Genomic DNA, 15,062 nt, shown 5'->3' with positions numbered 1-15,062 from the left:
ATCATTCAAGACCGCTGGCGATGATGTCGTAAAGGCAAGTCTGAGCCAGAAGATAGATGAGCTAGATCCACCTTACAAAATTAGACAAAAATTCACGGATAATTTCGACGCTCTTCGCAAACATGGTTCCATTTCCTGAAGCTCAATTCGGCCACGTTGTTGGCCATGCCAATCAGCTTGTGTGACCAAATCCTCATTCACCACGACTGAAACTCGAGTGGCCAGAAAAAGTCTCACAGATCGAATGCCGACGGCAATCCTGTGAGACAGCGACACAGGGTAAATGATCCTACTGCTACCCGGCAGTGCCCATGCAAGCCGACATCACGCACATGTCCCAGCCGCCCCTTGCCTGAGCCTCGAGGTTTCCTGCATGGGGTGCCACCAACAGCGTCCCCATCCCGGCCTGGCAGCAGTCGCTTAGCTATTCTCAGGCCCTAGGCGACACAAATGGCCCTGTCACAGCCTTTCTGGTGGGGAAGCCACGGGCTGTGCTGTCTCTGTGTGATCCTGCTGCCTTGACGATCAACCCACAAACAACCCCAGCGCGGATGATGTGCTGCTTGTTTCTCAGCCGGCATCCTTATCTTAAAGCTAGCTGGCCTTTCTTTCCCTTTAAGGTTGTCGAAGTCTTTCACCACAATGCTAGACTGCGAGTGTTGTCTGGTTGTAATTTGAGGGCTCGTTCCTGGTCACTAGATGACCAACCATGCACCATCTTGAAGGTCCCTGGGCGGCGGCAGATAGCACTAGGCGTCCGCCATACAATTCGGAGGCATCGGACCTCTCAAGAGATGATCGGCGACCGCTCATTCATGTGCAGTCCACCGACTCGGCAGAGACCCGCATCGAGCCAGTAGAGTCTGGGCAAACCCAACGACCCAAGAGCTCAGTGACCGCCGAGACCGGCGCCGCCCATGTCACCGGCGCTCCGCACGGATCTTACAACAAGCTGTCTAACACAGACTGGGACTCGGCCGAGTCGCCTCGTCACGGTGGATGGGACTACACACCAGGGAGAACAGACACAAAGTCCCATCTATCCCACAGAGAATCCGGTCTCACTCCTTCTGCACCCAAGCAGCCATGGAGCACATCCCTCAAGGGCTGGCTACCAGAGCTCATATGGTCAATCATAAGCATCGCCTCCGTCGCCGCTCTCGCCGGGGTGCTATCCCGCTTCGATGGCCAACGACTGCCCGAATGGCCGCTAGGCCTGACACTCAACACTCTCATCGCCTTCCTCGCCACGCTGGCGAGAGCTGCGTTTGTTATCCCAGTGTCTGAGAGCTTGTCGCAGTTGAAGTGGCTCTGGTATCGCAAGGAGAGGCCGTTGAAGGATTTTCAGGATTTCGACTCGGCTAGCAGAGGACCTTGGGGGAGTATCCAACTGTTGAAGACGACTAAGGGTTGGTGAGTTTTGTGTTCTAGTGATGGTGAGAAAGGTGTGGCGTGTGCTGATGCTATCCGCAGGTCCCCGAGTCTCATTGCTACGATTGTCATGATCACGGCAATCTTCACGTCGACTTTGACGCAATCCGCCGTCACATACCCCGTCCGCCTCGCGCGCGTAGACGGTGATGCGACAGTGCCCCGATCAACATCATACTTCTTTAGTACATCCAATACCTTCTCCAGTTGTACGTCTTACTTCTAAATCCTCCCTCATATCCTACATCTACTAATACGCATGCGTGCAGTACAACAGGAAAACTACGTCCAACAATCAATCTTCGAAGGCCTAAGCTATGACCACACCCAAGAATTTCCCCTCAGTCCAGCCCGCTGTCCCACGAGTGAATGCCAGTGGGAAACATACAGCTCGCTGAGCATTTGCGCCAAATTCTGGAACGTGACAGAATCGTTAAACGTCACGACCAAAGAGACGCCCACCGGAACACCGCGGGTTAGAGCTTCTCTTCTTAATGGGGTGTCTGCGGACTTGAGCGGTAATTACTTCGGTCTCATCAATCTGCAAGGTACTCGGAAGCCAATTGCGTCGGATGTGAACCCTGAGGCAGCACTCTTTAACTTCACGGTGATTTACTCCCTGCGAGACGGCGTCGAAGGCACAGTCGGAGCCACGGAAGCTGTGCTCTATCTCTGCGCAAAGACATACAACCTCTCCTTCAACGGCAACATTGAATCGCGCAAAGTCGTCGAGATCACCTCAGACGTCGAACAGGGCTCCATCACGTTCCCCTCCGGCCAGGTACGAGACGACCTACCCGCGATACGAGACCCCCTCAACCCCGATGGCGAGAACTTCCCCTACGGCGGTACCGGGTTCGGCGCGATGCAGGACAGTCTGAGGAATGCGCTCAACGGGTCGTATTCGGATCTCAGTAACGTGCCGAGTGCACTCGGTCTCGCGCCGGCTCGGTACCTGGCTGCGATACAGTACGGCGCCAAGACGTTGGAGGCGCAGGGGCGGGCGAATGTGTCGCAGGAGGTTGTGATTAATGAGGCTGTTGCGAATATTACGAATAATGTTGCCAGGAGCTTGTCGAATCGGTATGTCTCCTGTCGATTCCCCTTATGTTGAATAGGTAAACGAGGTTACTAACGCAAGAACAGCATAACAAATGATACCACAATAGCAAGTGGGCAAGCACTCGCATTGGAAACATTCGTACAAGTTCGCTGGCCTTGGCTTGCGTTCATATCCTGTCAGGCCGTGCTTTCCATCATGCTCCTGGCTCTCGCCATCGTTCAGACCAAAGCAGCGGGTATCGGGGTGGTGAAGAGCTCTACGCTACAGGCCATGGTCGCTATCAACTCCAAGGATAAGCAGGCTCTTGAGATTGGGCTTGCGCAGGGGCACCATCAGGAAGAAGTTGATGATGTCGTTAAGAGAGGGCCTGGGATAGCTTGGAGCTTGGGTATGAGTGATCGGGGATGGAGTCTTCGCATATAGTTGTGTCTGTCATAAAGTGGTAATCCCTGGCAAGCCCGCTTTATGAATACTTACGCCGTTCCATCTCACGTCCATTCTTCCAACTTCTATTCCCCCAACATTATGTCACAGGTATGATTAGACCATGCCGAAGCAGCGAAAACATAGATTTCAGAGTCACAGCATTTGGATTGACTAGGGGCCTTGCGCATCCTAATCGCGTCGCTGCAAGTGATAATCAGTCTCCACTTCCCGACAACCATGAATTGCTTTAAAATTCGGTCCGCGGAGATGATTCATCCGCACCCAATGACTCTTCTACCACCACTATTCTCGCCTTGACATCTTCCATGTAGATAGGTACAGTAGAGACAACATTCGCAATGTCTCGACAGCTTCTACACCGCGGACTCGCCGAAACAGGCCTCCTGGCCCTCGGCAGATCCCACCCCGACATCAAATTACTATGCCTCCAGCGCTTCGTGCGCATGTTCGCCTACGGCGCGACGACCTTGCAGCTAGTAGCGTACTTTGAACTCCTCGGCCTCTCGGCGACGCGAATTGGTCTGTTCATGGCGTTTACGCTCGTCGGCGACGTCTGCATCAGTTTAGTTCTCACTTCCATCGCCGATGGCGTCGGGCGGAAGGCGGTGCTAGCTGCAGGCGCGGCTTTGATGGCTGTTAGCGGTGTTGTTTTTGCGATGTGTAGCGGGTTTTGGGTGTTGTTGGCTGCTGCTGTGGTGGGGGTTATAAGTCCAAGGTATGTTTCACACATCCCTCTCAGGGAATCAAGAAGAGTGAGGCTGATTACAACCAGTGGCGCTGAAATTGGACCTTTCCGGGCTGTGGAAGAGAGTATCGTCGCGCATCTGACTACCGCTGAGGATAGGAGCGATGTCTATGCCTGGTATAGCCTCATGGGTGCGGCCGGAACTGCCTTTGGGGCGATGACGAGCGGCTGGACGGCGCATTACTTGACGACGAGTGCCGGCTGGGGACTTGAGCATGCGTACCGTGTAGTCTTTTACGGGTATGCGGTGCTCGGAGTGTTCAAGTTCTTCCTCGCCTTGCTCCTGAGCCGTGATATTGAGGCAGAGCGGGAGGAAGCTGGGGCGTCTGCGGAAGAGACGACTCCGATTCTGGGCGAACGATCGGCTGAGAGGGAATTTGAGGTCAAGACTTGGCGGTCGAAGATTGTTCCGAGGATTGAGAGGGAGAGTATGCCTGTTGTCGCTACCTTGTGCTTCTTCTTTGCGCTTGATTCTTTTGCCTCGAGCTTGACTACCCAGTATGTCCCCACTTACTCCTTTTGTGAGTATTAACGCTGACATATTCCAGGTCCTGGATCGCCTTCTTCTTCCGGTGGAAGTTCAACGTGGACGATGGAACTTTGGGCTCTTTATTCTTCACCACGAGCCTGCTGGCAGCGGCCACAACTCTAGTCGCATCCTCGATAGCCAAGCGAATCGGCAACCTCAACGTACGTGAAATATAGAACCACTCCCCTCTAGATCTCCATAAGCTCATTTCACTGTCCGCTAACTTTCACTACACAGGCCATGGTCTTCACCCACCTCCCCTCGACAATCTTCACCGCACTCATCCCTCTTCCGCGAGACGCCACCACGGCGATCGTGTTTCTGATCTTCCGCGCCCTGACGCATTCCATGGACGTCGCGCCGAGAGCCGCTTTCCTTGCTGGCGTGATTTTGCCCAAGGAGCGGACTACTGTGTTGGGCTTGATCAATGTTTTGAAGACGTGCACGTCGAGTGTTGGTCCCGTGGGTGTGGGTATCTTGGTAGATAAGAATCTCTTCTGGGTTGCTTTTGTGGGTGCTGGATGTCTCAAGGTTGTGTACGATCTTGGGATGTTGGTTTCGTTCCGCAAGCATGAGCGAGAGCTACGGAATGGAGCGGCTGGGAGTGCTTAAAAGCATCGTACAGCCACTTCGTGGGTAAGGCACATACAAACCTTTGGCTGTGCAGGGGCTATCACCATTGTTCTCGATCATGATAAGCTCGTAACAAAAAACCTCAAGAAGATGTGGTGACCAGTCATGTGTATTCAAGCTATCAGCCAATGCCTCCATCTTTATCCATGCCTCTATCGATTGCTGCAGAATCTCCAAGTCCACGGACTACACATGCCAGCCAAGATCCTGTTGGACAGCCTAGGAGTCGCAAGATCCGAAAGAGCTGGCGATCCAGTTCCTGCAGCAAGCATCGAACTGGGCGGCGGTCTCTTGTCGGTTGGGGCAGTAGAAGGCGGCATTGTGGAAAGGTCCAGTGACGACTCCGTCTAGTCACGCGTTAGTATCCCGCATAAGACACATAAGGAGAGAAAAGAAAAGAAGGCACTTACTACCGCAGCAGTGGGCGGTGGATCCCTGGGAGCCTTGGTCGTTACCCTCCTGGTTCTTGAACTACATTCCCGATAGTCAGCTCTGGAAATATTATGTCGAACACATCAAGCTTCCTTTAAGCCCAATGTTACGAGAGTGAGTGATACGTACGAGACACACACAGGTGCGAGCATCGACCAAGCTGCTGGAGATAAGCAGCATGGCAACGGTAGAGATGATGGAGGTCTTCATTTTGAGTTTTGGTAGAGGGGTTGGAATGGTAACTTGATGTTGTAATGAGTTTGTGAGATTGCGTTTGTCTACTGGTCACATTTTCTGTTCACTGATCGGCGAAGAGTTCCAGGCTCTATATAGGACTCGCATACTCGCAGAACTTCCAAACTTTTGAAATCGTGGGAATCCTTCTCGAAGACAACTGTTGAAGCTACGATACGAGAGTCCTACAAAAGTTAATTAGATGTCAATCTATTACCCCGGAGTTAGCGGAAGACAACAATCATCACTAATAAAGCTCATGTTTGGACTTTTTGCAGTTGTAGTTGGGTGTTTTCCGTGCCCCATGTATCCACATACTAGTCTGCCCCCCGAGTCATACAGGTTTCCCTACAGAGCCACTATATCGTTGACAACTCACTCAGGGGGTTAGGTGGTGTCGTAAATCCTGCCTTTAGAAATAGCGCTCAACCTAGAGAAAAAGCTAATTTAGATTATCTCTGAAAGCTTAGCAGGCCCGGAGAACAGCGCGCACACGAATACGTCGGTTTCGCTTTCTAATAGTTACCATTCAAGGTCCGTCGATCATTCTACCAAATCGGCTCAGTTCGAATTTTTCGCCTCATAACCGCGCCGAGTTCCTCCCAAGCTGCCAAAAACAGACCATATTCCCCGGCCCCGGAGTCGGCTCGGCTAAAAGCTTATATTGCCTCTTCAACGATGTGCCCTCTTATTTTCAGCGCCCGATTTACATGGTATCACGCCTGCAGTAGCATCGCAAGCTAGTTCTTAGAAATGAAGAACGCCTGGAGCCCATACAAGGTCCGGAGAACGGTTTCCGACAGTGCCTGTCCGTGATACCCGTGGGGGAGGGGAAATGATCTATCCGTATCTATTTTCGCCGTAGAAGCCGAAGCCTCGAACCCTGAAACTCCGAGTCATGTCTGACGGTTCACTTTCTAGCCTCGAGAACCACTTGAGAAAGTATAAGAAAGTCTTGGACAACTGGGGATATGCATACTGTTGGATTACGAGGCAGAAAAGGGGCCCTATTAGGTAGTTAGGTAGGGGTGGTAGGTAGGCAGTCTAGGCCCGTGCAGACGGACCCTTCCACCTACCTATACCCACTGAGGGACCGCGGGCTCTGCCCACGATCTTCCCCTCTTATACACACGCAATAGACCTATATTAACCTATTAACCTAGTCGTAACTTAAAAGGTCTAACCTACTTACGTATATATTAATACTAATTAGTAATTAAATTATATATATATTTCTACCGTAGGTTAGTAAGGATATAATTATAGAAGAAATAGCCTCGACCTACCTCGCTAGCTATTCTAACTTATTAACTTAGTTCTATTTATCTAACTAACGATAAGCGGCCTAGTTTATACTACCTTAGCTCTCCTTTATTACTACTAGCTAACGACTAATTAACTAGTCGCGGGCCGTTAAGAGCGCGCTCTATTACGTACGATCTTTTTTATTAAGACTATTATTATAAAAGGATTAACTACTTTATTACTATTATTAACCTCGCTTTTATTATTAATATTATCTTCACTAGCTTTATTATTATTACTAACTTCTTTCTGATCGAACTACTCGTAAAGGAATCTATTTTAAATATATTATAGCTAAGCGCTATTTTAAATTAGTAATAAGCGAGAGGAGATTAATTACTAAGAGATTAATCCGACGATTATTAGCGTACTAGTGCTTAGTAATAGTAAGACCTTCGGAATTATAAGTACGTTAATAGTAAATCTCTTACTAATAGCGAAGTATTCCGAGATACTAAGGAAAGGAAAAGATCTTAATAGTAATAGTAATAGGGATCTATTTTATATTACTAATAAATCTACCTCTTTCTAACCTAACGGAAGCTTTAAGACTAGACTAGTAAAATAAGGTACGAGAAGTACTAAAAGGAATTGCTAATTAGTAGCTAACGGAATCCTCTATTTATTACTAGAAGTACGGTCGCAAAAGGCCTTTCTTCCCTTTTTACGACCTTTTGCCGACCTTAGTAACCTTCTGTTTATATACCTTATTAAAAGAGCAGAATTTTCTAACTAATAATAATAGCCCGCTCACCGCTATTAAAACGATCGCTACGACCGACTTACTGCTCCTTTTTATTACGAAAGGGAACTTAAGGCAGGTCGGAACGCTGCTATATTAACCTAATTAACTAAAGACTTAACGTAAAGAGGGAAAAAATAGAATAGTAGGTAGAAGCTAGCGAGCTAGCCCTTTAGGCCCAGCGGTCTAGCTCGTTACGTAACTACTAAGAGCTTAGCCTCGCAGCCTAAGGCTGAGCCACGGGGCCCATAGGGGCCCTAATACCTATTACTATAATATTACCCCCCCCCCTCTATACTAGAGGGCGCTGTCCGTAGCGCCGAAAAATAAACCTCCTAATTACCCCTTATTCTAGCGAATTTATAGCCGTAATTACTACTATTATATTATCGTTATCCCTTAATAGTAGCGAATCGCTAGCTACGGCGGCTTTTATTTATATATTTAGGTTTTATAGCGGACCTTTAGTAATTAAATATTAGTAATAAAACGCTTATAGCGCCGCTAGTATATACCTAAAGCTCTTTACGTCGTACTACGTTAGATCCGTATTATATCCCTTCTAATCTACTTAGTACTATAGCTTTCCCCTATATAAGTATAACTTAACTATTTTAGAGACCTCGTACTCCGGCTCGCCGTCGTCGTTAATAATTAGTAGCGACGGCTCTTAGTTCTACCCGGGTAGTAAGTTATTAGTAGCCTTCCTTAGCTTATTTAAATAGAAAACCGGGTATACCTAACTACTTACTAGTAATTTTACGACCTATATACCCCCCTATCTAGTACTAATAATAGGCTATAGGCCGGCCCATAGCTACTATAATTTATTTACGTCGGCGGACTTTTAATACGAGGTATTAATAAAAACCCAGTCTCCTATTTTTAAGTCGTCCGAGTGCTAACGGCGGTTAGTATACCTTTTATATCGTACCTAAGCGACTTTTATATTACCCTTAATAATTTCCTAGGCCTCGTATATCCCCTAAGCTATACGCTACGTATTAGTACGGTTTAGCTTCTCTTTTATAGAGCCGAATTAGCGGGTTTACTTAGACTAGTTAAAAAAAAGCCGTAGTTAGTAACCGAATTCTATTTTATATAACGATAGCCCCGTAGTCTCGCTAAGCTAGGTAATATAAGTAAAGTCGACCGCGGGTAGCATATCGCTCTAGTTATCTTAGTATTAGTTAACTAGTAATTTTAACTATTATAAAATATACTAGTTTAGTACCTCCGTCTAGCCGTCCGTTTATAAATAATCCGCCGTTAATAGCTATAGCTTAACTTTATAGATCTTATAAAGCTCCCCCTAGAAGTTAAAGATAAATTAGGGGCCTCGGTCCGACGTAATAGTTTCTAATAAGCCGAAGATAGGTAGTACCCGCTTATAGAACATCCGGCTTATATTTTTTACTATAATAATCTTATAATAAGGAATAGATATCGCTCTTTTACCTAGGTAGTCTACTATTACTTATATATTATTAAATCCTTTCTAATTAGTAAGGATAGTTATAAAGTTAGTAAAAATATATTACTACGGGTAGTCGGGTACTAATAGCGGTCTTAGCTCCCCCAGGGGTTTATTACGCAGCTTTTATAACTAGTAATAAGTATAGTAGTTCTAAACGTATTAGTAAGCATCTACCGTTAGGCCCGGCTAGTAATACCGCTATTTAATTATTTTTACGACCTTATTACGCCCTAAGTAAGTAAGGAGTTTTTATTTATAAACTTTGCGAATAACTATAGTACGGAGGTTCTCCTCCTCGGGTATTACGAGTTTCCCGTTTATTATTAATAATCCGTTATTTTAAATAGACTAGCGCTCGCGTCCTTCGGCCGCTAGCGCTCGTATTAGCACGAGAGATATTATAATAGGGTCCCTATTAAGCTTTAGAATCTTCTTTATTAGTAAGTACCCCTATAGCTCGTTTTTTAATAAAAATAAGCTAATTATAAGCTATAGTTAACTAACGGCGGCGCCTAGTAGCGCCCGTAGCTCCGTTATAATATTAAAAAATAGTAATCCTAGCGATATAAGGACTTATATCTTATTAACCTCTTTTAGTACTTACTAAGTGCGGATATTTTCTATTTTTTGCGAGAGGGTATTAGCTAATACGTTCTTCTTCCCCGGGTAGTAATAGATTTAAAAATTAAAGTCTGCTAGTATACTAGTTTAGTAGGCTTATTATAAGTTAAGTAGGCGCTTAGTTATAAAGAATAGTAGTAGCTAATAGTTTATAATAACGTCGAACCTATATTTATAGCTTACGAGCTCCGCGCGCTATTCTTCTAGGTATAGTACTATTACTAATATTTTTTTATTATAAATAGCGTAGTTAAGCTCTGCGCTACTTATCGTTTTTAAATAAAAAGCTATTAAGTATTATAACCCGTTATTTTCTTATTATTATAATAGCGCCCCGGCGCATACCGAGTTAGAGGCGTTTATTTCTAGCTACGTTAGTAACTCTAGCCTAAAGTAATAGAGGATAGGCGCTAACGTTAGCGCTAGCTTTATAACTTTAAAAGCCGTCTCGTAGCTAGCGCTAAAGTTAAAAAGAACTCCCTTACTTATTAGCCTCGTAAGGGGCCTAGCTAGGCGGCCGTAATTCTTTATAAACCTCTTATAGAAGTTATAAAACCTAAGGAAAAACTAAATATCCTTAAGTAATATAAGTAGTTTTTAGTTTCTAACTATAAAGACTTTTTCCTCGTCCGGCTATATACCTTTTATTAAAACTACGAAGCCTAGGTACTTCGTAAAAATAACGCTAAATTCGTACTTTTTAATATCCGCTTATAAGCTTACTTTTTATAAGCGGTCTAGTACTTTAGTAACGTACTCTTAGTACTAGAGGGGGTCGTCGGAAAAGATTAGGATATTATTTATATATACTATATAGAAGTTGTCTAAGTACTTTATTAATATCTCGTTTATATATTACTAGTATATAATAGGCCCGTTATAGAGCCTAAAGGGTACTACCTTATACTTATACGCCCTATAATAGGTTCTAAACGTCGTTAAGTCCTTAGAGGCTAGGTCGAGTCGGATACGGTAGAAGGCCTGCCTAATATCTAGCTTAGTAAATACCTTTACTCTACTTAGCCGCGCGAGGGTCTTGTTAATAAGTAATAATAAGTAGCGGTCTTTTTTTATAACCTTATTAAGCTTATAAAAGTTAACGTAAAAGCGTAGGCTACTATTATACTTCTTTATAAATAGCGTCGGTAATATAAAAAGAGCATTACTTAGCTCGATAAATCCCTTTTATAAGTGCTTTAATAAATAGGCCTTTATAGCCTCTAGCTCGGGTACTAACTACTTATATAGAGAGTAGTAAGTTAGCTTTTCCCTACCGCTATTTAAGAGCTCGATTTTATAATTATACGGCCTATAAGGCGCTAGTATATTACTAATAGCTTTACTAAAGACGTCGGTCTAAGGCCGCAAATACTTTAGTAAGTTCGTTACTATAAGGTCGTAAGTAACTTAGTCGTCGTCGTATAAAGGGTCTACCTCCTCCTTTTTATCCTCTATAATACGGTTAAGCTTATAGAGTAATATAGAGCCTATTTTAATATCGTTCCGCCTTAGGTTTTTTTTAAAAGCGGGAGCGCTAATAAAAGTAATATCTATTTATACTATTACTAAGTATAGTTTTTACTACTTAGCCCTCTTTACGGGGGCAATACTAATATTATTAAGGGCGCGTTCTATCTTCCTCGCATTCTTAGCCTCGTCTAACTACTATATTTAACGGGCTATCGTCTTTAGTAAGCGTAGTAATATCCTAATTAGTATGCCCTTTGCCCGCTATTACTAGAGCTTTTAGTTATAGTAGGTTATATTTATTTCGAATAGGTCCTACTAGCGGTTAGCGTCGATTTAGTATTATATATTAATAACTTCCGGGGCACACAGGTCCTTAATATCCTTAATAATAATAAAGGGCGTCTCTTATAGTAATAGGTCCTTAGGCTATATTAAACGTTAGTAGCGAATATTAGGGTTTACCCCGTAGTATTTAAACTACTTCCGCCCTAGGATTAAGTCGTAGCGGCCCGTATTAAGCTAAAGGAGGGGTGCTTTTAAAAAGACCTATTAATTAATATATAAATTAGCGGTCTATACTACGCTAGTATTATCTAATCGCTCTCTATTAAATCTAATAATAAGGATTAGGTATTATAATTTATAGGATGGGGCTATGTAGAACTATTATAATAAAAGGGTTACGTAGTTATTTATAAATCCGTACTTATTAGCTCCTATATTAAATAAGGCTCTTAAGCGAATTTTATATTTATTAAATACTAATATAAGCTCTATCTTAAGGGGCTAGCCCCCTACGAGATCCTATAAGTTTACTAAATTAATTACTAATCTTCTATCCTTTTTATACGTATCCCCTAGCTAAGAGTTTACTTTTACTAGGGGTTCTAGTTTTCCGAACCCGACTCTATTTTAATAGGGCCCTCGGTAGCGTTAATAGCGGCTATAGTAGTCTTCGGCTTCTTAGGGCAGTCCTTAGAGATATATTTAGTATTATTATAAATAAAATAAGCGCTATTATTTTTAAGTTTCTAATATAGGGCTTTAGGGATTATCTCGTAAGTAGAGGTGCGACCTCGGTCCTATCTAGTACCTCTAGTACCTCTATTATTTCCGCTACTTTTATTACTTTTACCCGAGGTTTAGTAAGTCTAGTTAGAAGCCTTAACCGGGCGGTCCTTTATAAAAAGGGGCTATATTGCGTTAGCTAGCTAGGTAACGTACTTAGTATATTTTTAAAAAGTAACCGTATTATCTAAGTACTTTAACATAGCCTAGTTACGAAAATATATAGGTAGCTTATTATAAAAACGGCGCTTTTACTAAGACTTTAGAAGCTTATTAATATGCGTAAGCTTAGTAAACGTAGAGCGCTTTTAATAGACGTCTTTAAGCGTAATCGCGAGTATATTTAGCTTATAACTAGCGTCGTTTATAGTAGTTAAGCTAGTATAAGCCGACTTAAGCTCGTAGAATAGCTACTCGGCCATAGTAATCTCGTTAGAGATTAGTATTAGGTATATAAACTCCGTAGTATTACTTTTAATCTTATTAATAATATACTCTAAGCGGTACCTATCCGTATTATAATTAGCATTTTCTAAGCGCTTTATAATACGCTAGAGCTAGTAGTCGAACTTAAGGCTAGTATTATTACTTATAAAAATAAATATATTAAGTATTTTCTAAGAGCCGTGGGTAACGGGATAGGACGAGGCTAGAGTAGTCTCGTAGCTACCCTACGTCTTTAAATATACTAGCCGTTATTTTAACGTACTAAGAGTAGTAATATTCTAAATAGAGCTAGCCTAAGAGCCGTTCTCTAATTACTCTAGTCTTTTAACTATAGCTACATTACTAATATAGGCTTAGGTAAGGGCTTCCTTCGTAATATAGAGCTCTATAATAATAATACGCATAAGGTCGAGGTTCTTACGGGTTATTATATATAAGCGCTCTATATTATTACTTAGCTAGCTAATAGTAAAAGCTAGGACTTATTTTAATTAATACTAAGCGATGCGCATCTTTAGCTACTATTCGATCTATTTAAGTAGGGTCTTTCCGTCGTTTTTAAAGTATAGCTCCTAGATAAGGTCGAGGTCGATATACTACTTAGTATTCTTTTTAAAAAGGATATCGTTACGGATATAAATAAGCGAGGTAAGCTAATTAGCTACGTTACTAAAGTATGCTAAGCGATCGGCCTAAGTAGTAGAGGGTAAAAAGCGCTTTATTAATTAGTTAGATAGCGCGACTTTAAAGTTAATAACTAGGAGCTTAGCGCCTTTATTAGGGCCTACGACGCTTTATTAGGACTTATAAAAGTAGTAACTTTACTAGAAGCCATTAGTACGAAAGGAGACCTAGCCTCTTTAGCTATATTCTCTAATTATTACGTTTAGTAAAGGGGGTATATATTTAGGGGGTATTAATTACGCTACTTACGTGCGATTAATTCGGTCGGCTATCGCTTAGCTCTTTTATACGCTTTCTTAATAAGGATAGCTAGTTAGTATAATAAGTAGTTAATTAATTAAAATATTATCGTTCCGTCTCTAGAGAATAGTTAATTAAGTAACGTTAAGTAGTATTATAAAAGGGAACTTAAGGTAGGTTAGAACGCTATTATATTAACCTAATTAACTAAAGACTTAACGTAAAGAGGGAAAAAACAGAACAGTGGGCAGAAGCTGGCGAGCTAGCCCTTTGGGCCCAGCGGTCTAGCTCGTTACGTAACTACTAGGAGCTTAGCCTCGCAGCCTAAGGCTAAGCCACGGGGCCCACAGGGGCCCTAATACCCACTGCCATAATACTTTTAACCTAACTAACGTTATATTATAATTATAATATAACAATTATATCCCACGGTAATTTTCTACTATATAACTTACCTCGTAAATATATTATAATAACCGCCGGCCCTAGTAGTAAGTAAGAAGGGTCTAACGATTAGTTAATATTACCTCTAGCCTATTTATACTTTTAAATTACGGAACTATACCTAATTCTAATTCGCTAGTAGGACTACGTTAACCTGACTTAATAGGGCTTATTTAATATTATACCCGCTCTTATAAACGATAAAAAGCTTAATACTTTTATCCTCTATATAATAGGATGCTACTATCGAAACGGCCTAACGGGCGAGGAGCTATAAAAGGACTTTAAAACCGACTTTTAAAGCTAGGAGGTAGGGGACTTCTTAAGAGTAAAAAGTGCAATTCTTAAAAAGCTAAGAGACTTTTTTATAAATAATAGTATTAATCTAACGATTAGAAATCGTAGTTAAATAGTAAAAAAGATTACTAGCGCCCTTAATACCTAATACTTCCCTACCTAGACTTCTAAGGAGATCGTAGCTTATTATAGCCGTACTAAATACTTTAATATATTATATTACGATCTTTATTTCCTTTATTTACTACTCCCGTAGCTAATAAATACCGATAATCTTATTTAATAAGCTAGAGAGATAGTAAGAGAATCCTTATAACCCTAACTCGCTTAATCTTAATAATTAAAATTCTAATTTTAACCTCGTTATTAACTAACCGACCTACTACCTCTCTAAGAAGAAGAGGAGGAAGAACTAAAGAATGAAGTTATTATTACTTAATAACGAAATTTACCCCGTTAGATATTACACTTCGACGTAAAAACTAAAAACGATATTATACCCGATACCCACTAATTAATTAACCTTACTAAGCTCTATAATAATAAGAATAAGTATAGTAGCGAGAAGTACGATGTTTTTAATAAAAAGCTTTAGATTTTTAAAATATTATATTAACGGGCGGGAATTAGCGGACGATACTATTCTAGTGCTTTTTTAAATATGCTTAAGGGAAGGGCGTTAACTTTTTACTTTGACTAACTTAGTAATATTTCTAACCCGCTTAGCTTTAACGTAATATACTAAAGGACCTA

General features: G+C 42.4%; 2 protein-coding genes across 2 annotated transcripts; one reads left to right on the top strand and one right to left on the bottom strand.

Moving 5' to 3' along the window:
* Positions 1–709: 709 nt before the first annotated feature.
* On the top strand, positions 710–4,947 carry CLUP02_04991 (uncharacterized protein; the record flags this gene model as incomplete). The annotated part of the gene is made up of 10 exons (XM_049284000.1): positions 710–1,413; positions 1,474–1,640; positions 1,701–2,514; positions 2,578–2,888; positions 2,952–3,028; positions 3,253–3,656; positions 3,714–4,184; positions 4,235–4,376; positions 4,453–4,819; positions 4,883–4,947. The coding sequence occupies 10 exons, from the start codon at positions 710–712 to the stop codon at positions 4,945–4,947; spliced, it is 3,522 nt and encodes a 1,173-aa protein (XP_049141143.1).
* A 120-nt stretch (positions 4,948–5,067) lies between these two features.
* Positions 5,068–5,490, bottom strand: CLUP02_04990 (uncharacterized protein; the record flags this gene model as incomplete). The annotated part of the gene is made up of 3 exons (XM_049283999.1): positions 5,068–5,195; positions 5,259–5,319; positions 5,410–5,490. 3 exons carry the CDS (start codon positions 5,488–5,490, stop codon positions 5,068–5,070), a joined length of 270 nt encoding a protein of 89 aa, XP_049141142.1.
* Positions 5,491–15,062: the final 9,572 nt, after the last annotated feature.

Source organism: Colletotrichum lupini, chromosome 3 (genome assembly GCF_023278565.1).
Source record: "Colletotrichum lupini chromosome 3, complete sequence".
Lineage (NCBI taxonomy): Eukaryota > Fungi > Ascomycota > Sordariomycetes > Glomerellales > Glomerellaceae > Colletotrichum > Colletotrichum lupini.
The sequence above is the reverse complement of the archived record's forward strand: the minus strand, read 5'-3'. Positions and strand labels throughout refer to the sequence as shown.